General features: G+C 51.7%; 1 protein-coding gene, 1 long non-coding RNA gene and 1 other non-coding gene across 3 annotated transcripts in view; 2 read left to right on the top strand and 1 right to left on the bottom strand.

Annotated features, from left to right (window-relative positions):
* Nucleotides 1–708: 708 nt before the first annotated feature.
* RTL1 (retrotransposon Gag like 1) lies at nt 709–5,837 on the bottom strand. The gene has a single exon (XM_050796669.1). It carries the CDS (start codon nt 5,749–5,751, stop codon nt 1,672–1,674), a length of 4,080 nt encoding a protein of 1,359 aa, XP_050652626.1. The 5' UTR covers nt 5,752–5,837; the 3' UTR covers nt 709–1,671.
* A 10,174-nt stretch (nt 5,838–16,011) lies between these two features.
* The window catches only part of LOC126958451 (uncharacterized), a 169,838-nt gene continuing 157,986 nt past the window's right edge, over nt 16,012–27,863 (top strand). The window contains exons 1-3 of the long non-coding RNA XR_007727188.1: nt 16,012–18,744; nt 19,892–20,020; nt 27,051–27,116. This is a non-coding gene — a long non-coding RNA (uncharacterized LOC126958451). The remainder of the gene's footprint in view (nt 18,745–19,891; nt 20,021–27,050; nt 27,117–27,863) is intronic.
* On the top strand, nt 18,855–18,931 carry LOC126960451 (small nucleolar RNA SNORD112). Its single transcript, XR_007727996.1, has one exon. It is a non-coding gene; the product is annotated as a small nucleolar RNA SNORD112 (small nucleolar RNA).

Genomic DNA, 27,863 nt, shown 5'->3' with positions numbered 1-27,863 from the left:
GAAGAGGGGTCAGCGTGTGCTGGACTGTGGAGGGGGAGCTCAGAGTGAGTGAGTGCCACCTGCCTTACCTCCCCGACTCCCTGTGGGACCCCTGGCAGCCCCCCTACCCAGGTCAGTGCCAACACAATAACCCTCACAACAGCCATTTTGCCACTTCCTGGGAACAGCATGACCCTCTGAAATGGGACCCAGGCCTTTTCCTCTCGGAGTGGGAGTTAGGGCTTGTGGACCCTGCAGCGTGGGGCTCAGACTGCACCTCGTTTCTCACATGGCGAGGAGGCCAAGGCCAGAGGTGGGATTTGGGTTTCAGGGCCCCCTTTTCTCCAACCCTTAGGAGAGGCAGCCTCCACTCCCCCGCCTCCCACTGCCCTGAGGCAACTTTTCTGTCCTCTCCTCTCTTTGACATGAGCCTGTGGGGGGTGCACATCCTTGGTGGCCTCAGTGGTGGTGGGTACCTTCCCATGGCAGAAAGAAGTGCCCAGAGTCCTGGTGGGGGCACCTTCAGGAAGGTTGGGGGAGGCCTGCACCCCATGTGCCAGGCCCCCAGGGGCTGTTTCAGGGCAGAGCGTTTCTTGCCCCCACCCTTCCTGCCCAGTCCACTTGCTCCCTCCCCCACCCCGCCTACTCCCTCCCTCCTCCCATGCGTGTCCCCTCCCCTGCCTTTCCACCCACCACCTCCACTTTTAGAACAAACCCCAAAGTCAGACAGTCTTTTATTTTGCTTTAATTGAAGAGTGCAAAAGGATTGGGGGGTGAGAAAGCTCGGGGGTGGGGAAGGGTCTTCTCCCAGTTCAAAGCGGCAGTGTGGCTAGAGCCTCTCTGTGACTCGGCATGGTCCCCTGGGTGCCTGTGTGCCTTCTGGGACCCCCTCCCTTTATGGGGGGCCCCTGCACCCCTGCACTGCTCAGTGTTCAGTGTTGGGAGGGAGAAGTGCCCCAAGGCATGAAGGGGCCCTCTTCGCCATGCAAGTCTGGTAAGTGGCACTGGTACGTCGGGATGCCCCAAAGAGCGGCTTTGTCCAGGTAAGTCCAGAGCTCAGGGCCAGAGGAAGGCGGGGTCAAGAAAGCTGAAGCAGATGTGGTGGGGGTGGGCTTGCTTGCAGGGTGGGATGGGGGTGAGGGAGGCACCACATCATCAGACGTCGGGAGGTTGGGGGGATGGGGGTTGGGGGGAGGGAGCGGGAGCTCAGGGGAGCAGGAGCACTGGCGGTGGAGGTAGAAGAAGTCAGTGGAGCACCCGAGGTCAGTGTCCCAGGACGGCACAGGGTGGCCGTCGCCAGGCCGGGTGGGGGTCCCCGGCACCTGCTTGCTTGGCTGTGCCTGCTGTGCCTGCTTCTTCATCTGGCCATGCGTCATGGGGTCACTTCCTGTTCGCCACTGCTTTCTCCCTCACGGATGTCACTCCCGGGCACGGGCTTGGGACCTGGAGAACTGAGAACTCCCAGCCCAGGGCTGGCGCTGGGTCTCTGAGGACTGGATAGTCCGTTAGCACAGGTGGCATTGCTGGTTGATGAGTTGAAGAAGCTGTCGTCCTTCACAAGTGGGTTCCTCTTGGGTCAGGAGTGGCAGGAAGGGAAGCGAAGCAGGCTGAGGCACAGGGAGGCCAGGGGACATCAGGAGGCATTGGGGCGAGAAATAGAGGGGACTCTTTGCTGGAGACGGGGAGGCATCTTCAGTCGAGGTCAGCATCTTCGTCCTCGTCAGGCAGCTCTTCCAGCCTTGCCTCCTCCCTGGGCTGGCTCTCCCAGGCGGGGACGGGCAGGGCCTGCCTGTAGATCAGGGTCAGGAACTGGCTCAGGGCCCTGACCGCCTGCTCCCGGCTGAGCAGGTGCAGCTGGCCGTCTGCACCGCGGATGTGGAGCAGGCGGCTACTGAGGAATTCCAGGACCTGGGGATCCATGAGGTGGCGTGGGCGGGGTGCGGGGGAGGCTCCTGTGTGGCTGGGCGAGGCCTCCTGCACGTCGTTGTCCTGCTTGTCCTGCGAGGTGTCTTGCAGGCCGTCATGCAGGCCACACTGACGGTAACGTTGCAGGTCGTCTTGCAGGGCTTCTCGCAAGACGACATCCTCATCACCAACGACGTGCAGCTCCAGGTAGCGGTTCTCACGCAGGGCAGGGAGGCGGCCCTCCGAGGGGGTGACTCTGACACCGAAGAACTCACACAGTGTCATCCAGAACCCAGGGGTGAACTGCAGGCCTCGGTGGGTCTGGGAGTGCAGAGCGTTTCGCTGCCAGCGGCCAGGACCCAGGAATAACTCGGCCAGCTCCCGGGCTGGGATGGTGTTTGCGCCCGCGAGAGCGGGCATCTGGGTGAGCAGCTGGGTGATGGCTGTCGTGATGCTACTGCCTGCAATGAGGGACGAATCCAGGATGAGTCGTAGGGAGCGCTGGGGCTGGGGCCGAGCCACCTGCATGGTGGGTGCCGGCAGCACCGAGAGGCACTGTCTCACCCGCAGTAGCACGAGGATGGCTGCCAGGGCTAGGGTGTTCTTCCAGTACAGGAGGCCTCGGAAGAAATGCAGAATGACGGCCCTGATCTGGGCCATGCTGAAGTGGGCGAGGAAGCTGTTGAGGATCTGGTCGATGGGTATTGTGGCCAGCAGCTCTTGCTGTAGGGTCTGTTCATTGGACTCATCCTGGTCTTCATTCTCTTCTTCCCCGGATTCTGTGGCTGGATCCCTGGGGAATCCCCTTGAGGCGAGCAGCAGGGTTTGCCTGGCTGCGGTGTTCCTCTGGAAGGCTCTCCTCCACCGGAGGTTTCTCACAGGTGGCAGCGCTCGGCCACCATCTTGTTCTGGCAGCTCCATGACTTCAAAGTTGAAGTGGGAGAAGAAGAAGACCCAATGCCCAGGGAGAAGTACGGTGAGCCTGTCATTATTCAGAGAGGCTAGATCCTCTGTGTTGAGAAGGATCATGATGGGCTCCTCGGTGTTCTCCAGGTAGCGGCACCACACCATGAAGGCAGCCCGTATTGGAAGAATCTTCATCTCCACTTGAGAGTACTCAACCTCGATAGGGGAGATGTTGCGGGAGTAGAAAGCACAGTAGGCCCTCTTGCCGGTTTGGTCGTCAATTTGGATCAGGGAGGCGTGCAGGGCCGTGCTGGTGACCCCGGTTTCCAAGTAGAATGGGTTCTGGGGCTTGGGGTGGTGGAGGAGGGGTGCCTTGCGGAAAGCCCTCTTGAGGCACTCGAAGGCCTCCTGCTCCTCGACTCCCCAGTAGAACTGGTCGGAGCTCAGCAGCTGCCGCACCAGGGGCTCTGCGATGATGCTGAAGCGCTCCACGAAGTGGCGGTAGGGGAAGACGAATTCGATGAAGTTTCTCAGAGATAGCCTGGAGCCAGGGGTAGGGTACCCTGTTATGATGGTCATGACGTTCTTGTTCAGTTTCACCCCTTTGGGGGTGACAACGAAGCCCAGGAATTCCGCGGTTTGGCGGTGGAACTGGCTCTTGTCCAGGGAGCAGTAGACGTTGTGATGGCGGAAGCGGACCAGGACTTGGCGGACGTGGTGGAGGTGCTCCTCCTGACTCATTGAGTAGATCAGGACTTCCTGGCCATAAGAAAGCACGAGGAACCCTAGCATGTCCTTTAGGATGAAGTGAATCACGTTCTGAGGTATGATAGGGTCTGGGGAGAGCGCAAACGGCTGGTAGCTCTTCATCTCTTGAAGCTCCAAACCAAACGCTGCTTTCCACACATCTTCGGTGCGGTGCACGTTCACGCTTTCTTCCACAATGGTCCCACGCAGCTCCAGTTTTGTGAACCACGCGGCTCCGTGTAACTGGTCAAACAGTTCCGGAATCATCTGTATGTAGTCCTGTCTGTCGGTCAGCATGTCCTGCAGGTCCCAGTATTCCTCTTGTAGCCTGGCTCTTTCTTGCATCCTGGCACCCACAGGTTCCCAAGGCGCGGTGGAGGGACACTCGTAAAAGGTCTCGCTGTGATCACTGTCTCCAGCCTGCTGAAGCTCAGAGGGCTCTGATTCAGAAAGATCATCGGATCCGTCTGAGCTTGGCTGGTCGGAAGTCTCCTCATCTGCTTCCTTCGGGTTAAACACGTCGGCCAGGTCTGAGTATGGGTGTGGCAGTCCGGGTAGCAGGCTCATGCCGTGCCTCTCTAGGGCAATGCATGGTGGGGGCGGGCGAAAGCAGTTCTTCAGGCAGTAGGGAGAGTGGAAGGTGCAGCGGCCTTTGATCCAGTCGACTTCAGGGGCATGGACTCGGAGCCAGCGGATGCCTAGGACCACGGAGAAGTTTGGTGAAGGTACGATGTCAAACTCGATGGACTCCTGGTGGTTCTGGTGGATGCACACCAGGGGCTCCGTGTAGAGCCAGATAGGCTCGTTGCCAATCAGTGAGCCGTCCACGGATTGGACCGGCTGTGGGTACGGCTTCTCATAAAGCTCCACGTAGTGCTCCTGGGCGAACTTCTCATCCATGAAGTTGCCATCAGCTCCCGAATCCACCAGGGCCTGGACCGCGACGCTGTGGTAGGGGTTCACTCTCACCATGAGCAGCAGGAAGAGGTGGGCGCGGTTGATGCCCGGATGGACTTCGCTGGGCAGCCAGCTGCTGACCATCCACCTCTCTGGAGCAGGTGAGTCGATCCAGGTCAGGTTCCGGGGGCGGGCCTCGGGGGGCAGCCTGAGCATGGCTCTTCTCTCTGCCAGCTTCTCTTCTATTTGCAGGATGAGCACAATCAGACTGTCTAGGGAATCCGGCTGAGGGACCCGGAATAGATAGTGCCTGATCTCCTCGTTGAGCCCCTGGCACAGGTGGGCCTGCAGGACTTCATCTGGCCAGCCCAAGATGGGTACCAGGCTCTGGAACTCATCGATGTACTCGGTGGCAGAGCGGCTGCCCTGCCTGATTGTGAACATGGCCTCTTCTGCCACACGCAGTGTCTGGCGGTACTCAAACACCTCTGACATGGCCTCCAGGAAGGCTGGGAAGTCTCCCATCAGGGGGCTGTTTTCCTGCAGTAGAGCTTTGGCCCATTCTAAGGCCAAGCCGGAGAGGTGGTTGATGACATAGCCAACTCGCAGACGGTCGTTACAGAACATTCTTGGGTAGCTCTGTAAGGTCAGTTGGCAGAGTACGATAAACTCGTGGAATTCTCTGCGATCGCCAGAGAAGTGCTTTGGGGCGGGCAGTTGGCCTGCATTGATCCCTTTGATCAAGATCTCTTCTGCTACTCTCTGTTGCTCTTTGAGGTCTTGCATTCGGAAGTACAGCGAGATGATGGACCTCACCATGGCCATAAGTTCTGCGGTTGAGTGCTCAGTCTGGTTTTGCTCTTCTTGAGGAGTCTCCTCCCTTCCCGATTCCTTCAGGTCAGTGTGAGCCTCTTGCTCTTCTTGGGCTCCCGATGGGTTGACTGACGCTTCTTTCATCCTATCAGATGCTCCACTGAGTGGATCCCCCCTTGCCTGGTGTGAACCGTTGCATGACTCCTCCATGTCTTGGAGTAGGTCATTGGGTGGATCCTCTATTTCCTTATGTGGGCCACTGGATGGCTCCTCCATGTCTTGGAGTAGATCAGTGGGCAGCTCTTCCATTTCCTCGAGTGGGCCACTGGGTGGCTCCTTCTTTTCCTGGGCTGGGCCACTGGCTGGCCCTGCCTCTCCCTGTACTCCACTGCCCGATGTCGCCTCGGTGGTGTTGGATGAGCCCTCGGAGGACTCCATTTGTTTTGATGATGGATTCTTATGCTCCATCATCGTCTCAAATGAGTCTTCAGAGGGTTCTATCATTTCGTCGGATGGAAAGGAGTGTATTCTGAAGATTGGTAAGGTTGTGACGGCTTCCAGTCAGTAGCTGGGACCGTGGAGATCAGAACCTGGTGGTGGAGGGGGAGTGGGGGATAAAGGCAGTAGTTTAGGATCTCATGAGGTGGCAGTGTGAAGGTCTCAAGGACAAATCAGATGCCCAACTAATCAGAGCAGAGAGAAATGGGGGAAAGCCTTCTATCCAAGCCAGCCTCCTTGGCTGGTCACTTGGGGTGCCCCCAGGGAGGGAAGATCTGTCAGCCCCTGACCTGCTTCCCAGGCTTATTCAGTCTGCCTGTCCTGTCCATTTCCTCCATAGATGTGAGCCCATAAACTCTGTGGAGTGACCGGCTGGGAGCAGCCACCGTGGCAGGCGGGCACCTGGCAGTGTGCACAGGCTGCTGCATTTCACCCTGGCACATGCACCTGGTCAATCCTCTTTTCCTGCTTTGGTCACCTGAGAATTACAGAGGTCACATCTCAGCACCATCCAAAGCCACCCCTGGCAGGCTCATGGCTCTGGAGCAAGCCCAGCTGCCTTGGTTGTGGGGTGGGAATCTCTAGCAAAGATGCCTACTGTTTCACCAGCACAGTGGAAGAGGAGAAAGTGGGCACTTGGTCACTGTCCCATCAGTTGGGTCAGCAGCCCAAAATAGCTCTTATTTCCTTCCCCATGTTCAAAATAGAAATTTTAGGGGGTGTGTACAGGTCTGGGTTCTTTTTTTTTTTCCATAAAGTTCATAACATACCTATTACATGCTAGATAATTGCATATTTGTTACTTGATTCCAACTCAGACTTGCGGCCAATTTTTCTTTCTTGATTTGGTCTCCTTCCAATGCTATGTTCTCCTGAGCTCTGAGCTGTTGAGGAGATCTTCAAATAATCTCCTTCTCTTCCCACAATCTCCACTCTCCCAGGACTGACCTCTTTGTGAGGCTTCTGGAACTTCACACATCTGGCCTGAATTTCACCAATGCAAGCATGTCTGTACGCCTCCCCAGTCTTATCCTTCCAGGTCCCCTTCTTCACTCCAGTAGGGCTGGTCTCCTCATTCTAGCAAATATCTTTTTCTCTCTGTTGCTGGTTGGGCCCTCCCAACAGAGACATGTATCTGGCAGAGTTGGGACATTGAATGTGGCGGTTGGGGGGAGCCTGTGACATCTTTGGAATCTGATGGTCCCAGAGTGGATTTTTGGAAATCTAGTGTTGGGTGATTTCAGTGGGCTGAGACAGAATTGAAAGAGAATGTCTTGGTTGGGGTTATTTGCATATTTCTTCTCTGCTGGGGCAGAGCAAATTGAGCTTTGATTATCTGATAGATTAGCTGTAAAGTTACTGCTCTTTATACATTTAACACCTTTTGTTACTTCTCAGTTTTCTTCTAAGCCACTGGACCCATCTGTAAAAAAACATGCGTTCCCCCTTACATGAAACTCATTGGCTAAAATCCAAGCTTTCCAACAGGATACAAAATTCAGATCTGCTGTTTCTCAAAATTAAGTACACCCTTGTTAGCATGACACTTAAATTTGATCATGCAGACTCTCTGATTAAAGCCTTCCACTGTTTATTTACTGTCTGCAACATTAAATCCAAACCTTCGAGCATAAACATATCTGACATGTAAACTCACCAAAACTATTCTCTGGCTAAAATGGAAGGGCCTTAATATAAGATTCTTACTTTGTCATTCCTCAAGGTAGCGATGACATTTTTTTAAAGCACAGTATACAAATTAGCATGGTATAAGAATTATAAGGATCATCATCATCATCACTGCAGCAACATATACACAGCACATTGCATAACGTAACTCATTTCCTCTCCAAAAAAGTCCTCTGAGGTATGCATTATTACTGTAAAATTCCAAACCTCTAATATAAAATTCTAATTGAAATACAAAATGTAACTAAGTAATTCATCTGCAGACTCATCTATCAGGAATGAAAATCTCAGCATGTCTCTCACTTAAAACTCTTTATTGGTGAAAATTTAAATTTCTTAGCAAGATGATTTAAAAACTAGATTATGCACTCTCTTAATATAAAGTCTTCACTCCTTAACATATTTACAAATTCGACCATGTGAATGATTAAATCCTTCAATGTTCCTGCCTTCAGCTCAAAATCTAATATCCTTGGCATGTTAGAAAAATCTTAATACTTCTTAACATCAAAGTTTAAACTGTTAGCAAGATGAATAAAGGTCATCTCATAATTTCTCTATTTAACACATACAAAAATTCATTTTTACTGCCTGTAAAGTTTCAACCACTTAGCATAAAATAAAAATTTTCACTATGTAATTTGCTTGCCAACTGATTAATACGAACCCCCAAATCTCATCAGGTCACTCCTAAAACCCTTTATTGGCTTAATTCCAAACCTCTTCGCATGATATAAAATTCTGATCATGTCATTCCTCAAAATAAAAAGGTCACACTCCCTTGCAAGATACACGAATTTGCTCTTATAACTTCTGCTTAAAGCTTTATTCTATCTCTTAATTACCTATGAGATAAGGTCTAATTATTTTTAGCATAGAACAATACATTTTACTATAAAATTTCTCTGACTACCCAAGACAAAATTTCTGCCATGTTACTGCCTTAAAAATCTCTTAATGGGCCACGTGCGGTGGGTCACAGCTGTAATCCCAGCACTTTGGGAAGCCAAGGCAGGTGGATCACTCGAGGTCAGGGGTTCAAGGCCAGCCTGGCCAACATGATAAAATCCCATCTCTACTAAAAATACAAAAATTAGCTGGGAGTAGTGGCTCATGCCTGTAATCCTAGCTACTTGGAGGCTGAGGTGGGAGAATCACTTGAACCTGGGAGGTTGCAGTCAGCCAAGATTGTGCCACTGCACTCCGGCCTGGGCAACAGAGGGAGACTCCCTCTCAAAAAAAAAAAAAAAAAAAATTCTCTTAATGGCTGAAGTCCAAATTCCTTAACATGGCATAAAAATGTAATCCTGTCATCCCTTAAAATAGTGTCCAAACTTCTTAGCATGCTATGTAAATTTAATCATATAACTTCTTTTTATAAAAACATGCTCTGTCTATAAATGACCTGTCTCCTCAGCATGGAGTCCAGCCTGGGTGCCCTCGTGCCTCGGGGATGCCTCTGCTTAGGAGTGTTCCCATGCTTATTCATTATCTGGTTCATCAAATCCAGACACCTTAACTTAAAATATGTTTACAATCCAATTCCTCTGGAGACAAAACTCTCATCAATTTACTCCTTAAAACTCTTTACTGGCTGACATCCAAACGCCTCTGCACAAGATTTCAACAATGAGCTCAATGAGCTCATCCCCCACCCCTTCCAAATACAACACTTGAATGCTTTCAACTCTCATGTAAAATCACATCTCCTTAGCATAGGAGCAAAATCTGATCCTGTCATCTTTATCATAGAGATCCTGTCTTTTAGCTGTGCCAAAATGCACTTGTTTGAGCATGTAACTTCTCAACTTAAAACTTCTCGAAGTTTCTTCATTGCCTGTAACATAAAGTCCCAACTACTTAACGCAAAATGCAACATTTTACCGTGTAATTTCTCTCAGGATGGTCTATTAAAACCCCCCAAATCTCATCCTGTTACTGCTTTAAGCCCTTTATTGGATTAAATCCAAAATTATTAACATGATACAAAAATTCGATCATGTCATCCCTTAAAATAATTCACACTTCCTAGGACAATATATAAAATTTGATCTTATAACTCCTTTTTAAAATCTTACAGTGTCTCTTAATTGTAAATGGAAGAAAAGTCAAAATTCTTAGCATAAAATGTGAATTTTATTTTGGAATTCACTGCATACTATTTATCAAACACAAAAAACTCACCAGGCCACTCTGTTAGAAAGATTTATTGGCTAAGTCAAATTCCTAGGCGTGTGCAAAAATCTAATCATGTTGGAGCCTCAAAATAAATTCCAAATTTCTTTTCATATTCGCAATATTGATCATTTAACTTCTCTGATTAAAATCTTTCAATTTTGGTGTCAACATTAATCACACCTCCTAGGCAAGCTCTGCAGGTTGAAACTGGCACTCCCCCAAGACTGAAAGTCAAAATGTTTGCACATGATTGTTAAATTGGTGGCCGTTACTTTTCTTTTACAATTTCCAGCGTTTCCTTGTTGCTTGTAACGTGAGTCCCAAAGCAGTTACGCGTAAAATATATTTTATCATGTTTTTCTGCATACTTATCTCCCACAAGCAAGAATCTCATCATCACATTTCTTAAAACCCTTTGGCAAAAATCCAGACTCCTTAGCATGATATAAAACTTTGATCCTGTCATCCCTCAAAACAAAGTCCAGATTTCTTCCCAGGAAACTCAAATTATGAAACTCTTGCTTAAAATCTTAACGTGTTTTCATCACGACAAAAAGCCTCACCATCTTAGCAAGGCACCCACTTTTAATCATGGCACTCGTAGCTTCCAACCTGTCAAATTTCATGTCCTCAACATAAAATCTAAATGCCTGAGCATGAAATGAAAATTGGACCAAGTATTTCTTACGCTGAAAATCTTTAGATTGCTCTTCTTTACTTAAACTATAAAGCTGAAGTTCTTTTCGCATGAAACCAGACCTTTTCACCATCTACCCTTTCCAGCTTCCATTTCCTGTTCCTCATGCGTCTCTCTGACAAGACTGAGTTTCCCATTCTCCAACCTCCAAACGCATTTTGATTTTATTGTCCCCAAATGTTTCGTTTCTTTGTTTTTTTTTAACCAAGTCCTTCTGCCCATAATTAATTCATACAGCAGCATGTCCTGATTCTTTTTCTGGGCCAGGCATGGTGCTTGATACCCGATGGACGGAAATGGAGGCAGACCCACCCTGCAGGTCATCACTAGGAAGGAGAAGTGACTCATGTCCTGGAGACGAATACTCCTCTGGAGGTGAGTGAGGGGCCTTGGAAGCAGGGTGAGGGGATTCCCTCCACACCTGCTGAGCATCTGCCTCTCTGGGAGGGCTTTGGGCATTGTCGGGACCTGTCGGGCCTCCAAATTCTGGCTTTAGATGGGCACTCTGGGATTCCCATCTGGCTTCAACTGCCTACCAGCCGGCCTGCCAAAGCCTGGGCCCTACCTCTTCTCTGGGCTTTGCAGAAATCATATTCTCAGTCCTTCAAATGTGGCTCAATATGTGTTGTTCTCAAATCTCATGACAATTTTTTAAGAAATATCTATTGATTTGAAAATTCCCACCTTATTTAAAAAAAAAAAAAAAAAAACAAAAAAAACAGAAGCCCAGCATATAATGCACCTGGTTTGGGGTCAGAATTGCCTTTGAGGTCTTCAAGTGGGACCCTCTTCCCCCCCAACACTCAGAGACAGACGCCCCAGCCTCACCAACTTCAGTGCCCAGAGCCTCGGTCGGGTCAGCTCCTTGCTTGCCTCTGAGCCAGTGGCCCATTGGGTCAGGGCTGCCAACGTGTGTCTATGAAGGGTTGGGTGTGGGGGGGCCATGGGGGGGACAAATCCCTCAGCAAATACCTCTCTCTGTCAGCTCGCCTGTACAGTAAAGGAAATCTGATTTTAAAAATAGAGCTTGGAAGAGGAGATGAGAGGATATTTAGGAGCAGAGCTGAGCCTGGGGCGGGGGGCCGGGGTGGAGGAATTAGGGGAGAGGTGAGGACAGGGGAGGAGGGTGGGAGGCTGGGGGGCTGAGGAGGAAGGTGAAGCTGGTGAGGAGCGGGGAGGCTGTGAGGATGGAAAGGGGAGTAAGGGAGATGTGGGTTCTCTGGAATGCTGGCCATGCCCCCTCTCCTAGCCTCCAGAAATTAGCCCAGTCACACCTGGGGCCCCTGGCTCTCTGGGCGGCCAGGATGGGTGTCAGGTGAAGGTCCCTGTCCATCTTGGCCTCCACGTAGGTAGTGCTCAGAGCTCCTTGGGTTTGAGGATCATAGCTACTGGGTCTTAGGGGTGAAGTGGCCTCAAAATGAATACCCCCTGCAGCTCCCTCTGCTGCCTGGCCTGCTCTGGCTTCCTGTGGGTGGAAGGCGTAGCGCCATAGTGAGGGTGGGCATGCAAGGATCCTGGGAGGGTTTGTTATTATTTATTGATTATTATTATTATTTATTTTCTTGAACTCATGTCAAGGTTAAAATGTGTCCATGGCAGCTTAAGGCTTGGAAGCCTTCCTGGTTTCCCTGGTATGAACAAGCGTTAAGGATGGCTCATTCGGTGGGAGTGGGTGAGGAGGCTGGTGAGATTCCTGGGAGCTTCCTGAGGGCCTCATGAGGAGCTTGGGTTGGGTCCCGGGGGTCCCAGTAGACTGTGGAGTCTGCCGGGGCTGCTGGCCTGGCATAGCTTACATTGGAGTCCTTCCCCCGGGATCCTTCAGTCTTGCGCAGCCTTAACTGTGGCCACAGACGACTTGAGCCTTACAGGGTGGGAGGCTGCTGGCATCTCGGCCCAGGGCAGCCCAGTCTCGGACATTCCCTCTCTTCCCCTATGGTCTGGACCAAGGTCCTTGAATGCCAGGCCCCGTGGGCCTTGGACTTCATCGTAGTGATGGGGAAACTGAGTCTTTGGAAGGAGGAACAGGGAGTTACAGTAGAACTAGGCTGTCCCCAGGGTGTGTCTAAATCCCAAACCACCCAGCAGGCTAGGGGTCTTCTGTAGAGGGACCCTCAGCCCCTCACCTTGCTAAGCCACTGAAGTGACAGGCAGTGCCCAGGCCCAGCAGCACTCCTGCTGCTGTGTCCCTGCCCCCTCCATGCTTGACTGGCAGCTCCAGGGGGCAGCTGGATCACTCTGCCCAGAATAACCCTGGGAAGGGGCGTGTGCCGCCTGCGGGAGGGGCTGTGCGAGGGGTAACGGGTGAGCTTGTCCTTGTCTTGCCCAAATCAGTGGGGCCAATCAGCTGCTCCTGAGGCTGATCTAGCCTTTCAAGGCAAGTGGGCAGGGACAGGCCCGCACCAGCCTCCTAGCCTAGATGGGCACTGACTGTCAACGTGACCTTCCTCTCCCAGGTCCTCAGTTTCCCCATGTCTGCAGGGAGGCTTTGAGCAGTGGTCTTCTCGCTGTGCTCCTGTAGCTCTGGGGTTCCTGAGAGGTGCCTGTGGGGGGCCCTGGGAAACAGTAATGAGAGGAGGTGGCTGGTCCAACAGGTGGAGCTCAGGGACACCCATCGCTGCCTTAGTTCCACCAGCTGCTCCTATAAATTGGGGTCATCATATTGTTTCATTTAAACAGAGGTTGCCAGATCTGAGCAATGGTTGAAAGCACAGACCATGTGGTCTCTTCTAATGGCTTGTCTTGATTTTCCAACCTGGGCTGGGAGGGGTGTAAGAGTGGAACCTGCTTGTCTCTCTATTCTGGGCGAGAGTAGAGAGAACCTGCTCTCTACTCTCGCCCAGTGGGCTGCATGGAGGAGCCCAGGTGGCTGCAGGCCTAAGAACAGTGTGGCTGTTCTTAGAGTAGGAAGGTGAAGACTTCAAGGCAAACAGGGAGGGCCCCACCTCGGGGCCTGGTGGAACTAGAATGAGGGCAGGAGGCAGATGAGAGGCTGGCTAACCTGGCAGAACCTCAGTTTCTCAACTTGCAGAAAGGTAGGATCACCTCCTTCCCAGGGAAGACGGGTGTGTGAAGCTCTTTGTAAACTGTAAATGCTACGGACAAGTCAGGGATAGCTACTGTCATTAGAATTCTTACAATTATTACTTCCAGAACACTCACTGTAGTCGGAACGGTGAAGATTTGGACAGCATTTCATGCACGGTGTCAAGTTTAATTTTCCCATTAACCCCACAAGGGGACGATGCCCTTCTTGGAGAGTGAGTAAACTAGAGTCCAGCGGGGTGAAGTGGCTGTTCTGGAGCCATAATTATCAGCGACAATAGTGCATGGACCCAGGGCACAGGACCTTCCCCGGGAGGGGCAGGCTGATGACTGGAGTTGGTGAGGGGTACGTGCGGAAGACGGAATGTGACCCAGAAAGGGATGGTTAGATACATTCTAATGAGTCTCTGAGTACCTGCTCTGTGTCAGGCATGATTCCAGCCACTCACCCCTAAAACTGACTTTGCTCCTAACGAGTTGCGGGATGTGCCGCTGTCTTACAGAGTTAAACTGGGATTCGGAGGGCGAGGTGCTGGCACAAGGTCCCGGAGAGGCAGAGGCAGGGTTTAAAGCCAGGTTTCTCCTTTCTACCCTGGTAGACGGTGAGGGCAGGAGCAGATGCCCAGGATGGGTTTGGCAGTTGCCATTTGGGGACCTGTCGGGACCTTCAGGGCCAGATATGCCATCTTCATTCCATGGTGTTGATACTGCCAGCCTCGTGGCCTGGGGGGCATCCAGACCACAAGAGTGGGGGTCTCGCTGTCTGCCTCCATCTCCCCCAAAGGTACTTGCTGTCATTCCCAACTCATTCTAGCTTATTTGGTGTTGGAGGAGGGACAGGACAGCTGGCCCAGGACCTGCTAATTATAGCTGCTCAAGTATTTGAATAGAGGCCTTGAGTACTCACCACCATGTCATGTTTTTTGCTTACAGACAAATGAACCCTTTAACCCTTGTCTTGAGTGCCAGCCCATCCCATTCACTGCCCCACCTCCCCTGCCCGCCCACCTGATCCCTGGGGGAGGTCGACATGGGACCTCTGCCCCACATCTTACCTTGATGTGGGCTGCAAGTGTTCAAGTGGATCTCCTCCCGTCCTGTGCCACTCGATCCTTGCTGCTCACTAAAAAGTTATTGAATACATTTGTTTCTTTAATTATGAAAGTCCAGTCTTTTTGACATGCATACATTTTCTACAGTAGCAACCACAGTGCACACACACAGTCTTCCCGCCTGCTCTGCTTGTGTGCCTTTCTGTTATGAGCTTCTTTTTTCCATGTGGCTACATTGGGGACCTCCGTGATGCTTCCTGAGTGCTTACTATGTGCCAAGCGCTGCTTTCAGCATTTTACAGGTTTTCACTCTTTCAATCCTTCTAAGAAGCTGTGAGGGCCTTCCTTTTATAATCCCCATTTTTCAGAAGAGGAATCCGAGGCCCTGGGACATACATCCACCCACCCAGGCCCATGCTAACTTTAATAACCTGGACTGGGCAAGGACTAAGTCCAGCCAGAGCATCAGCCTCACTGGCATCCTCGCTGGCCATGGCCCTGCAGCCTTGCTCTTCAGCTCCTGGAAGCCTCCTGCCCTTGGTGGACGCCCAGTTTGCTCTCTAGCAAATGGATAGAAAAGTTTATGTGAGTCTGGCTAGGTGGGGTGGCTCACACCTGTAATACAGCGCATTGGGTAGCCGAGGCAGACAAATCATTTGAGGTCAGGAGTTCGAGACCAGCCTGGCTGACACGGTGAAACCTTGTTTCTACTAAAAATACAAAAATTTGCTGGGCGTGGTGGCATGCGCCTGTAATCCCAGCTACTTGGGAGGCTGAGGTAGGAAAATTACTTGAATTTGAGAGATGGAGGCTGCAGTGAGCCGAGATCATGCCACTGGGCTCCATTCTGGGCAACAGAGTGAAAATCTGTCTCAAAAACAAAAAAAAAAAAAAAAAAAAAAAGAAAAAAATGTGTATTTGAGTCTGGACCCCGGCCTCTGTTGGACTCTGAGTAAATCTTAATTTAGCTTCCGGAGCTGCAGCTCCTTCCTCCTGACCCCGCCACCTGCATGCGCCATTCTAAGTGGCTGCGCCCCAGGCTGGTCATCCTTTCCACTTTGGGTCCCCATACACTGCGACCCCATGGGGTTTTTGTCCTGCTCCCTCATATTAATCTGCACTGGTGATTCCTTTCTCCCATCCTTCCCTCGGAACACAGTAGGGCTGCTGGCAGCAGGTGAGGCCTGGGGCAATGGCTCAGAGAGGCAAGATGCCATTTGGCCATGCCAACGAGTGATCGGTTTCTCTTCTCGCCCTCCCAGGTGGTGTGAAGGGGAGATGGCTGCTTTCTCCTGGGAAGGGAGCAGATGCCTGGCCCAGGACCAAATCAAAAGGTCTGAAAAACTATATTGCTTGTCCTAATGTGTAAATTTCAACAATTTGCAAATTTGTAGATTCTTTAGAATGGAACTAACTCAAGCCCTTCATTCTGCAGCTGAGGCTCACTGCCCCCAGTGGGCAGTGGGTCCGGGGGTTTCTGAGGCCAGGGCATGGCCCAGTCCTGCTGCCCCCAGGATGGCACCTGGCTTGGAAGCGTGAGGGGCCCTGTTAGTCTGACTTTGAAGAAGACCAGCCTTCCAGACTCGCTTGGTGCCCTGCCAGGTATGTGCGCTCTTCTCTCTTCCACCCGATAGTCCCTATTGGGAGATGGGGTCTGAGAGGAGTCAGGGTCATATAACCTTAACACAGTATATTATCCAAAAACCCAATAACCCTGTTACTCTTGTTTGTCTGCTATGTGAAACCAAGGGTGGTGTTAAAGTTTATCACCATGATATACAGATGTGCATGGGGGCATCTGGGACGGGGCTCAGGGGGTCTACCTGGAGGTCAGAGAGGCCAGGCTCTGCTTAGGGGAGATGGATGACTGTGGGGGTCAGATAGGGCAGGCTCTGCTTAGGGGAGATGGATGACTGTGGATGTGTGGCTATAAATCATCCTCCCCGTCTTACATAGGATGGGGATGCAACTTTCAAGAGTTGCCTTGATCGATACCTTAAAGGAAATAAAACAGAAAACGCTTGGCACATAGTAGATGCTCAACACATGTAGAAAAGGCACCTATTTTAGGTGGATCTGCCCCCAAATGGCCCTTTTGCAAGCCCTTCTCATTTTTTGGAACCCAAAGGGAAGATGTGGGGAGCCGGGTTGGGGTGGAGGGGAAGGGCGACGTGAGGTTGCAGAGGGCATTTTCTTGAGGCAATGGCATATCTTTCGTTGGCATTGGCTGGGTTTATGTGGACTTTGAGAGGAGTGAAGTGTCTCCAACTGGGGCTACCCCAGCCTGCAGGTTGGATGCAGGTAACCTCAGTCTGGGCACTGCATTTTTATTTACCATAAAAATATTTCATATTTGCTGGGTGTGGTGGCTCATGCTTATAATCCCAGGACTTTGGGAGGTTGAGGTGAGTGGATCACCTGAGGTCAGGAGTTTGAGACTAGCCTGGCCAACATGGTGAGACCCCGTCTCTACAAAATACAAAAAATTAGCTTGGCGTGGGGCGCATGCCTGTAGTTCCAGCTACTCAGGAGACTGAGGCATGAGAATAGCTTGAGCCCGGGAGGCAGAGGTTGCAGTGAGCCGAGATCGCACCATTGCACTCCAGCCTGGGTGACAGAGCAAGACTCCGTCTCAAAAAAATAAAAAATAAAAAAAGAATTATATTTGCAAAACTATGGCAATCACCTCAAGGTTTTCAAGGTTTTCACAGGAACCAAACCCAGTCTAAAATAAAATGCTATGTAATGAATAGTGGAGCCTCACATGCAGGAAAGGTGATTAAGAGCGAGGCATGCGGGCCGACGGCTGCTTAACCTGTCTCAGATTTCTTCTGCACAAAGTAATGGTTGAAAATAGGTCTCTGCCTGGCAGAGGGGAAAGAAGTACTCAGAGGCCTCTGTCTGCATTAGCTCAGCGCGACGGGAAACGTTTAACCAATTAACCAATTACTGATCTGTGTGGATGGAGACTGAGCAGGACGAGGGTGTCAACTGACTGGGTGTAAAGTGGGCTTAGTTTTGTCTTCTTGGTGTCTGGGAGCCTCAGTGCCTTTCTATGTAGATGGGAGTATGCTTGTCACATCCTTGTCACACGTGTAAACCTGTGCCTGTTTGAGGACTCTGAGAGCCTATGATGGCTGCAAGGGGCCTGAAGCTTAGTGTGCAAGCAGGAGCTGGGGACAGAGGGGCTTCTGATGGGAGTCGGGGTGCCTCCCCTGGATGTGGGGGTGGGCTAGGGTGGGCAAGGTTCCTTCCCGTTCTCCTGCAGCTGACAGTTAGAAATGCCAGTGCCGTTTAGCCACAGTCCCTCTGGGTTAGAGTCGGGAGGAAACATGGGTGTGTTTTGCACAGGAATCAAGCTGTCAAGGGGCGCGGTGAGGCCCCAGCTTCTTACCAGCAAGCCTGCTCGGTTGTGAATGCGAGCAGCCGGGCCGCAGCTCTCTAGAGGCCCGTGTCCCCACCGCCTGGCCCTATCTCATGTCACATTCCCCCGAGGTCTCATTCCACTCGGCTAATCTTCAAGAACACCGGCCAGGGCATTGGCTTTCGGGTCCTCTTAAAGACCAAAAAGTAAAGCGCTCCCCCGTGGGTGCTGGGCAGCTTGGCAGGGATTTGGGACTGTGGGTGGTGAAATCACAGCCTTGGGCACACACCTGCTGGCCCCATGTCAGTGACAGGCTGCTTGGAGGCTTGGGGCTCCAGTGAGAGCATATAGGTATTTTTAAAAAAAGACATTTGCGATAAAGTAAATCCCCTGTGTCTGAAGAACTTGCTCTGGGCATATGTACCCACTCCCAATCCGTCAGCAAGCATGCCCTTTGCTTTGTATTTGTAAAAACAGAAATGAAAACAAAAACAACCCACAAGCGAACAAACAAATTAAATCCCCCCCCCCATAAAATGTTTATTCTAATTATGCAAGAAATGGATTGATAATTAATACATGCATTAGTAAAAATCAACGACTGCAGATGAAGCCATCTTGAATGCCTCCCTCCATCCCTCCCCACCACCCCCCAGCAAATTAACTGCTCTTCTCAGTTTCAGGCATCTGGTTCCAGATTTTTTTTTTGTGCATTTGCATATGTCGATAAATATACCTCTAAAATCTATGACTTTATTTTTTACATAAACTATATCATAGTGTACATTTCCTCTCGCAGCAGCTTGTGTTTCTTCCTTCAAGAGTCTGCTTAGAGATAATAAAGATCAACACTATTCCTTATAACAACACCTCAGTATCCCGTGAGCTGTACACACCAGAGTTTATTTAACCACCTTGCTGCTGGCATGAAAGCCTCAGGTCCTTTACCCTGGTGGGGGTGAATTGTGGCGGCAGGTGTAAGTAATTGCTGAGATATGGGTTTGAGGAGTGGGCTCACGAGTGTTTATGACATTATTATAAATGAATATATGAGTGCATAAATTAGCAAAATAAAAGGGGGCCTTTCTGGACCAATGATGAGACAGTGTTTATGAACAAAAGATCATGATTAATCCAGTTCTGCACAAAATACTGAGGTCCATTAGAAGACAATAGGTCTCGGCTTATTCAATCCTTTTAAGAGCTGTTTAATATTCCATGGTATGTATGCACCATTGTTGATTACACTCTTTTCTGCTGTTGAAAATCTCAGCTCTGGGGGAGGAGAATGTGCAGATAGAAGCTTTGGTCACAGTCCTAGTCGTCAGAGTGGGTCACAGATTCATAGGTGTTCATTAAATTATTTTTTAAAAAAGAATACATAAAATAAAAATGGTCCTTATGCAGATCAGTGAGGAAGCGTGTCACAAATCGAGGTTTTAATTAATAGATTCTGCTCAACTGATGCCCGATAAAAAAGATCTAAGCTGTTTCCCTTTTTTTTTTTTGTTACCAACGACACTGCAGTGAGCATTCTTGCAGCTAAATCTGTAAACACATCCTTGACTGTTCTTTTCCCCAGCTTCTTAGAGATGGGGTGGTGGGTTAAATTGTTTGCAAAAGTTTATTTTCATTGAGTGATCTTTCTAACATGGCGTTTTGACCTTGTTACTGTCTTGCTTTAAAGCCTCCATCTGACTTCCCGGAGCTTCCGGGATGGGGTCCAAAAAATAAGGCCTTATCCTGACATGGAAGACCCTTTAGGGTCTGGCTTGGAACTCGCCAGCCTCAGCCCCTCCCCACTGCCGTTTCCCTGCTAGGCGCACCTCATCCCCACGGGGCTACCTGTTCCTCAGCGGGCTCCCTGCTTCTTACGCTTTGCCTGGCCATGCCTTTTCAGCCAGCTTCTCTCCAGCCTTAAAGAGCAGACTTGAAATATCCCTGCTGGGGAGCCCAAAGTTAGATGTGCCCCCCAAAACACTGTGTTCAAAAGTCCTGACCCTGGAATTGGGATACCTCATTGACATTTTTTTTTTTCCCAGTTAAAGGGAATGTTTTGCATTTTTCTAGAATTGATAAAACTAGCCAACTGTTAATCACTCCCCTTCCTTTGTCCCTTTCTAGAAGCCCTGGGCTCCCCCAGTGTTGCCTGGATCTGACTTTGCCTCAGTGAAAACCACCTCGAATTCTTTCTTGCACCGATGGGCAGATGGGCAGTGTCAGAGGATCGTGTCGTCTGCCCTGTGGCGCTGGGTAAGTCTGCAGTGTTGTAAAGCTGCAAACACCCTTCTGGGTGGGGCTCAGGCTGGCACCCCCAACTGCCCCAGCCTGCGCTATACCAAGTTCCCCTGATGCCTGCCTTGTGCAGGGCCCCAGAACCCAGGGTCATGGGGTCCACTGTGCAGGAGTAGCATCTCAGTGTTGTGAGTTTGGGGGACGAAGTTTGGGGTATGGTTACAGCTTAGAAATGGCTGATTGCCATTATGGCTCCTTCTTGCCAGAGGTAAACGGGTCTGGTCCCAGAACAGGAGGAGGACACGTGATGACTGGAGTAACGATGAGGGGCTCTGGGGAAGGACAGGGCTGAGAGTGAGTGCTTGGACCTTTGGGACAGAGTCATATTCTAGAAAGAGCACAGGCTTTGGGGGAGAGGGGCTGAGGCCAAGGCAGCATCCCCCAGGGGAGCTTGTCAGGAGTAACAGGAGCCACTGGCAGTGTTCTGGGCTTTTGGTCCCTTTTTTTCTCTCCCAGGGGAGGGGAGAAGGAGGCATTGCAGGAAGCCAGCCACCCCGAGCACAGACCCAGCTACAGAATAGACTTGAGTTGCGTGTCCTTGGCAAATCCCCAAGTGTTTCTGTGCCTTGGTTTCCTGATATTAAAAAAAAAAAAGGACTCATAATCTCTCTCACACAGGGCTATTGAGATCTCAATGAGGAAATAACGCAAATAAATCATCCAGCACAGTAGCCAACACGCAGTACCCGGCAAAACTCGGTAGCTCTCCCCATCTTACCCCGCCACGAAATGCTTAACCCCCTCCCTGAGACAGGCCGCCGCTCCCTTTCAGGGCAGGGAGACCCAACGGAGGAAAACAAAAACGCCAGAGAGAGCGTGAGAGGGAAATAAAAGCTGACGCTCGCCCCCCTCCCAGACACCTTCCCAGGGAATGGGGTGCTTTCTTGAACACCTGGGGGCTGGGGAAGGGGCTGCCCTACCACTTTTAATCGGGCTTTCCCGAAAAGTTCGGTGAGAGTTTATTTTTGTGTAAATAACATATAAAAAGTCAGACTTCTCCTCAGGCAGATTTTTTGAGGCTCGTATTTTATAGACTTTGGCAAGGGTCGCTCGGAAGGAACAGTGGTTACAGTCTCCAGAGGTTCGTAATTCCTGGAAAAACTTCTGGCCAAACCTGACTTCTCCTAAATTTCACAGAAAATTCTCCCTGGGCTGGGCTCAGGCTAAATGAGCTTTTTGTGTGTCGGTACAGCCTTACCTAGTGGAAGTATGACTTGCACGTTGCCTTTTACACAAAAGGGAACCTCCTCGGCCACTGTGGACAAAGGCTCCACTCTCCGAAATTTTTGATTTGTTTACTTAGGAGCGTGAGCCTGGTCAGCCACATGTCTGACACCGGGGCTATTTCTCTGCGGCCGTAGGTAGAACTGTCCAGGTCTCTGCAGTTTAACCCTGTGCTTCATGCCAGAAACCCGTTTCCTAACTTCCTCAAGCACAGTGCAACGGAGCTAGAGCAAAAAGGAGTGTGGGGGAGTGTTCCCTCTGTGTCCGGCAGGGGCTAAAGGGCTTGCTACCCTGTGACTTCTGCCTCTAAATAGGGATTTGGGTTGGTAACTTTTTACATCTACACCAAAGCCCTCCAGAACCCTTTCTGCACCACCAGCTATCCTGAACCAGAAATCCCTGTTCACAGAATTTCCCATGTGGGTGCCTCTTGTTCTGCCCCCTGCATTGTGCCCCCTCCCCCATTTATGTTACACATGTAAATGTCACTCTCCCAAACATTTTCACACCTGCAGCGTCAAATCAACCCTTTAATAGGTTAAAACAACAGCACCAACAAAAACCAACAAAAACAGAGGCTCCGAGAAACAAAACAGTTTTTCCCGAAGGGCTTGCAGTGCCTAACTGAGCTGCCAGGGCAGTCTGTCTGTCTGCTAGCCAGGAAGGCAAACTAGCCTGCGTGCTCCACCTGCAACACGATGCTGCCCCCCCACGGCGGGTCGGAGCAGCTGTGCCGACCCCAGGGCTGACAGATTGGGTTGTCAGGAGCAGGGCAATGAGGCGGCAGTGAGGATGGGCTCCATTATTGAATGACTCTGCCCTCCTTGAAATTTTTCTGCCCCATGGAGGTGCATCTCTGCCCCTGAGGACCTTGGGCATTTCACAGACAAGGAGCCCTGGCTGGCCTCGCAGTCATCCCCCATATGCACACATGCACACGCACACACGTGTGCACACACACGCACATGCTGAGTGCCTGCACTGGGAACAAAGGCAAGAAAACTCCTTTAGAAACTGCAAAACAGAGGCTTGTCTAGCAGAGGTCCCCTGATAAAGGCTCTGTCTACCCACAGTTCCTGGGAACTGAACCCCTGTGAATGGGCCAGGAGAGACAGCTCCCGACTCCAGTGTAGGCTGCATTCATCAGCAGGCAGGCCCCCCAGCCCAGTCACTGTGTGAGGAGCTTTCATGAGTCCCCAGAACATCTAAGTCACAGGCTGGCAGCTGGCTGCATCTGTGGTTGCTGCTCAGCCTCCAGATAAGGGCCCCTCAACCTGCCAGACCCCCTTGCTCCTTCCACTCACTCTGCCAGCCTGTTGCCCCAGAGAGGACACAGGCCAGCCTCTGTGGGCCCAGGAGACAGGGCAGCTGCTTGGCCACTCTAGGTGTTCTGGCCCTCAAGAGGGGAGTTGGCTGCAGGACAGTCCCCACCTCTCCCCACCAGCCCCGGGCACTCACCCCCATTCTCTGCTCCTCTCCCTCATTGCCTTATTGGGACAGAGGCACCCCGCCAACCATCTCTGTGCCTTTGCCATTTAGCCCAGGGCAAGCTACTTGGGAGAGGCCAAATGGTCTCACACTGACCCCTGCCTGGTCCCCTCTGGCTGCCTCGCTCACTTGCCCGCTTGCCAGCTCGGGAGTTGGTGCTGTAGGAGCTTCTCAAAGGCCTAAACATGTGGGCCACCAGCCCGGGCAGGGAGCCATGCTGCAGCCTCCCCAGCCAAGCACCGGCCTGCCTCTCTCCCCTCGGATGCCTCCTGTAACAGGGAGCTCCCTCTCTCCCCAAGCAGCCTGCTCAGGGCTCGCACACAGAGCTGCTTTGCAGAGCCCTCCCCTGTCTTTTGCATCTGCCTCCTCGGCTGTGCGGTAGCCTCCTTGCCCCCTCTGCCCTCCGATCTCTGCAGGCTTCAGGCTCCCTCTCTTTTCAGTCATCTCCTTTCTGTGCTAAATGGCAAAACCCCCACCAGTGGTGGGAACAGGTTTGGGGGCCTCTACACCTGTCCTAACACTTCCGTTTCTGCTCCTTTAGACCTGGGACAAAGCCCTTTGCCCTGCTGTTCTGCTAAAAGCCCAGGGGAGGGCGTGGTGCTCCCCTCCTGGGGCCAGCTGCTCCGTGTCTATCTGTTCAGTGGCTTCTAAGCCCTCTCGGGTTTTCTATGGCCCCTTTCCCAGTTGCCAGGGAGAACGCTCTCTACGCAGCCCCCTGCCTTTTCTGCAGGAGCTGCTGGCCTCCCGGCCAGCCCTGGTCAGCCCTGCAGTAGCAGCAGCAGCAGCAGCAGGCAGCTGCGGCAGGGCTGGGGGCTCCCGAGCCAGACAGACCGGCTTGACTCCCTGCTCTCTAGCTGCGAGACAATTCCCTTTACTTTTCAGAGTCTCAGCTTTTCCCCCGTGAAATGGAGATGAGAGTTTCTCCGTCACCGGCTTGAAGTGAGGACTAAATGAGATAAGTGTAGGCTTGCACACATCAGACACTTCATAAATGCTTGTGGAGTAGACGGTGGGACCCAGGGAGGGAGAGAGGTATGTAACAAGTGTCGCAAGAGAGAAAACAGCCTGGCCTTTCAAGACCCCGCTCCCAATACAAACGGGAACCTCTCCTGGCAGAGTCCCCTCTGCTGGCTTAATCGCACAAATCAAGTCAGCCGGAGGCAGCCCCTGGCCTGCGGAACTCACAGTAGATACAGCAGGCAGCAGAAATGACATGCAGAGCCCACATCTGCATTTAATAGACCGAGAATTTGCATTGTATATAACAGCACGAGGGGTAAAGCATGAAGGCATAAAGGAACATTTTTCCCGGTGGCTTCCTTGAAGGACCAGCTTAGACAGGGAGGGATCTGGGGAGGAGAAACCCAGCGGGGTCCAGGCATCCCATAGACTGTGGGATAGACATCCATCCATGCACTCATTCTCCAAGCCACCGCAGTGTACCTACCTTCCCCGGGCCGGGTCCCAAGCGTGAGGCTGGGGATGAAGTGATGCCGGTGGCTTCCTGTCCTCGAAGCTCAGTCGGTCTGGTGGGGGAAACAAACAGGGAATAAGTCACTGGAAATCGAGGTGATCGAGAAGGGATGCAGGCATGGAGATTTATAGAGCCCCATCTTGGAGCCAAGTCCCGAACTGGGCTGTCTGCAAAGAACTCAACCGGGCAATAACCCTGCACACTGGTCTCATGAGCCCCATTAGATTGATGAGGAAACTGAGGCACAGAAAGGCAAAGTCCTACACTCACCGTCTCTCAGCTGGTGTGAGGCTGGGCCAGGATGGAACCCCAGACTATCCAAGGCTCCCCACCACACCCTGCTGCTGAAGGCTGCTCAGCGAGGCTGTGCCGAGTGCTGGGGGGGTGTGGGTGGGCAGGGGACGGATTGATTAGTTATAAGCACCTCCCAGCGGTGCTTGAGATCCCAGCTCCTCTGTGGCCCAATCCGTTTGAAGGGCAGATTCAAAATTAGGTGGTAGCACCTATGGGCAGAGGCTTATGAAAATGGCATTATTAACCTGATGTGGAGAGGGCCCTGCCTGTCTGCAAGTAGATTGCAGATAGAGACAGAGGGGGCTGGGCTTGTTTGTGTGGACAGTGAGTTAGAGAGGACGGAGAACATCCAGGGGCCCTCCAGGGCTTCCGGACAGGGAGAACCAGATCTGGAGGGGTTGGGGCTGGACAAGTGGGAGGGGGAAGAGGGGGCACGTCTTAAGGGCGCCCCAGCACCTCAGGGAAATGCCCCAGGCTGGACTTGCAGGAGGATCTCCAGCCTTGACTCTGACACAAACAGGGACTATGGCCCTCCCCGCACCTCGGTTTCCCATCTGTGAGATAAGAGATGGAAACCAAACATCATTTCGAGAAAAACCCCCATTCCCACCACCTTCCTGGCCCCCCTCTTCCCCCACCACCACAATCACGGTTGCCAGACACCTGTCTGCTTGTCAGAGCAATATTCAACAGGAGAGTTCCTTCGGTTCCTTCCTGGAGGGAGAAGGGAGAGGTGTGGACGACAGGCAGAGGGGAGGGGAGAGGTGCCCCCGACTCAGAGAGGCCGCTGAACAGAGTTCTGCATCGGGTAGGAGTTGGGCCACCGAAGATTTGTGCCAACTCACGGTGCGGTGGAATCAGTCTGAATTCTTCAGACACCAGCCAAGAGTCTGTGGCGCCCCCACGTGCCACAAGGGGGCTGCCTGGGCCACATTTTTGAGCCCGAAAAGTGAGGAGGGGGACAGTGAAGAGGAACCAGCGCTTTTGCTCTGGCAGCGGCGCTTTTAACTGCGACAGATGCGTGCGGCGGGGGAGCCGGCCGGCAGTGCCGGGGCTGGGGGCTGCTGGTCGGGGGTGGCCGGGGCCGGGGGGCGGGGGCTGCAGGTTGCGCCCCTCCCTCACAGACGGCTGCGCTGCAATGCAGCAGGCTGCGGGAGCTGTCCCGGGAGCTGTCCTGTCCGGTGGCCGGCTTTCCAAAGTGGGGAATGAGAGATGAGGGAGGGAGCACTTCCAGGCGCTGCGTGGTGGCCAGGCGCCCAGGAAGCCGAGGGGCCCAAGACTCTGCAGCGGGGCCAGAAAGAGAAGAGTAGGGGAGGAGGCCGGGCGTGGTGGGTGGACCAGGGGGTAGCTGGAGGTGGGTGTGGACCTGGGGTCGGGCGCCAGTCAGCTTGCAGCCTATGAAGGACGGAAAGGAGGGCTACAGAGATACGGGGAAGAGTGGGGCTGAGGATAGCCAGAGCAGCTTGGCACACAGTTTTAGGGTAAAAGCATCAACTCTTATCTTTCCAAAAGAAATAAACCCCCGCCCCCAAAAGAAAAAGAAAAAAAAAGAAAAAAAGAAAAAAAGGCATTTGAAAGCTAGACAGCTGAATCCTTCCCAGCATGACTGAGCCGGCCGCTCCAGGGTCTTCCTTCAAAGCATGTCCAATGGGAGACAGCGTTGTCCCAGTAACCAAGCTGGGACCCGAGTCCCAGGGAAGGGCTCATCAGGTGGCCGCTCTGCCTTAAAGAGTGGTACCCTCAGGCCCTTTTCTAGTCGGGGAAGGGTCTGGGGGTCAGGGAGAGAGCTGGAGGACTTGGGGAGGCAGGGGCTGGGAGGGAGAGTGGGGAGAGGAGCGCTGGGGGGTGCAGGAAGGTCTCTGGGCAGCTGGTGGGTGTCTTGTTCTGTAGCACTCTGCACCCTGGTACATCGTCCTCGGTCCACCCGACGTGGAATGATTCTCTTCCCTCTGGATACAGCCCCTCTAGCTCCCTTTTCACTTTGAGGCGTTTGCCCCCTGCGAATCAGTTCCCTGCTACCCTGAAAGATTTCTCTCATACCCCAGGCCCCTCTGTTCTTTTAAATGCACCCTCCACACCCAGCCCTTCATCTCCTGCGCTGTATTTTCACTTGTTGATTTAAAAATCCCTTTATTATGGGACATTTCAAACAACATAAAATTAGAGAAAATAGTACGTATTTTTACAGTTTACTCAATTTTCATATTGCCATCACCTGGAAATGGATGCCATCAAACCCTGGCCCCTCTTATTTTGTCTAAACCCTAAACTGTGCCTCTACCCCCACTCCCCAGCCCCTACCCCTGGACTATTTCAAAGCAAATTTCAGACACCATATTGTTTCCTCTGAGCATTTTTTAGTTTGTATCTCTAAATAAGCTTTTCTTTCTTAAAAATATAGCCACAATACCATTATTACAGTTAAAAATTAATAACGTTTCCTTAATATCATCCAACATCTACGCAGCATTCGGATATTCTTGATTGACTCATAAATTTCTTTTACAGTTGGCTTGGTCAAATCAGTGTTCAAACTATCTCCTGCCCTTTCAAGAGGATCTAGGGCTCTAGAAGGTAAGTATGGCTACAAATTTAGGGGTTGAATATCTGCCTGGACCTTAAATGAGAAACTCAACCTCAGCAAACCTCAGTGTTCTCACTGAAAATGGAGCAAGTTCTGGGTCTTTCCTTGGGTCATTGAGAGGGTTAGAGCATTAACCCCTGAAGCCCCCAGCCTCATGTCTAATATGTCAGAGACACTCAGCAAACAGTAGCTGCGAGAATGATTCTTTTTCCCAGAAATCTTTAAAGGGGAGTTGGGCAGGGGTAGGCAAAACATAGCTGGCTATCATCCATAAAACAAAAGGCTCCTGGCAGTCCAGGCCCCGTGAGTGGTTAAAACAGCACATGCACTACATCCCAAAAAGGGCAGCCTACCGTCTCGGGGCTGGGTTCGCTTGGCCCTCCTGGCTCGCCATTCAGCTGCCTGACCTCAGCTGTTGTGACCCGGGACCAACGGGGGACCCCGGCAGGTGCCTATCCACTAGATGGCACTCTCTACTGTGAGTCCAGGGGGTACCACCACCCCAAACCGCTTTAGCCACTGCCCAGCCCTGGGGGTACTGCTGGGGGATGCACACCACTGAAACATCTCAGATAATTTCTAAAAAGCACTTCTCAACGTGTCATGCAAAAGATGCAGTGGTTTTTTTCCTTGCATAAATCCCAACCAGATTGCAGGAGCAGAGGGAATGAACATGTAATGACTTTGCTGAGGCCAGACACTGGTACGTCTACACTCTCTTTAAATCCTCGCTCCGG

The sequence above is a fragment of the Macaca thibetana genome, chromosome 7 (assembly GCF_024542745.1).
Source record: "Macaca thibetana thibetana isolate TM-01 chromosome 7, ASM2454274v1, whole genome shotgun sequence".
Lineage (NCBI taxonomy): Eukaryota > Metazoa > Chordata > Mammalia > Primates > Cercopithecidae > Macaca > Macaca thibetana.
The sequence above is the reverse complement of the archived record's forward strand: the minus strand, read 5'-3'. Positions and strand labels throughout refer to the sequence as shown.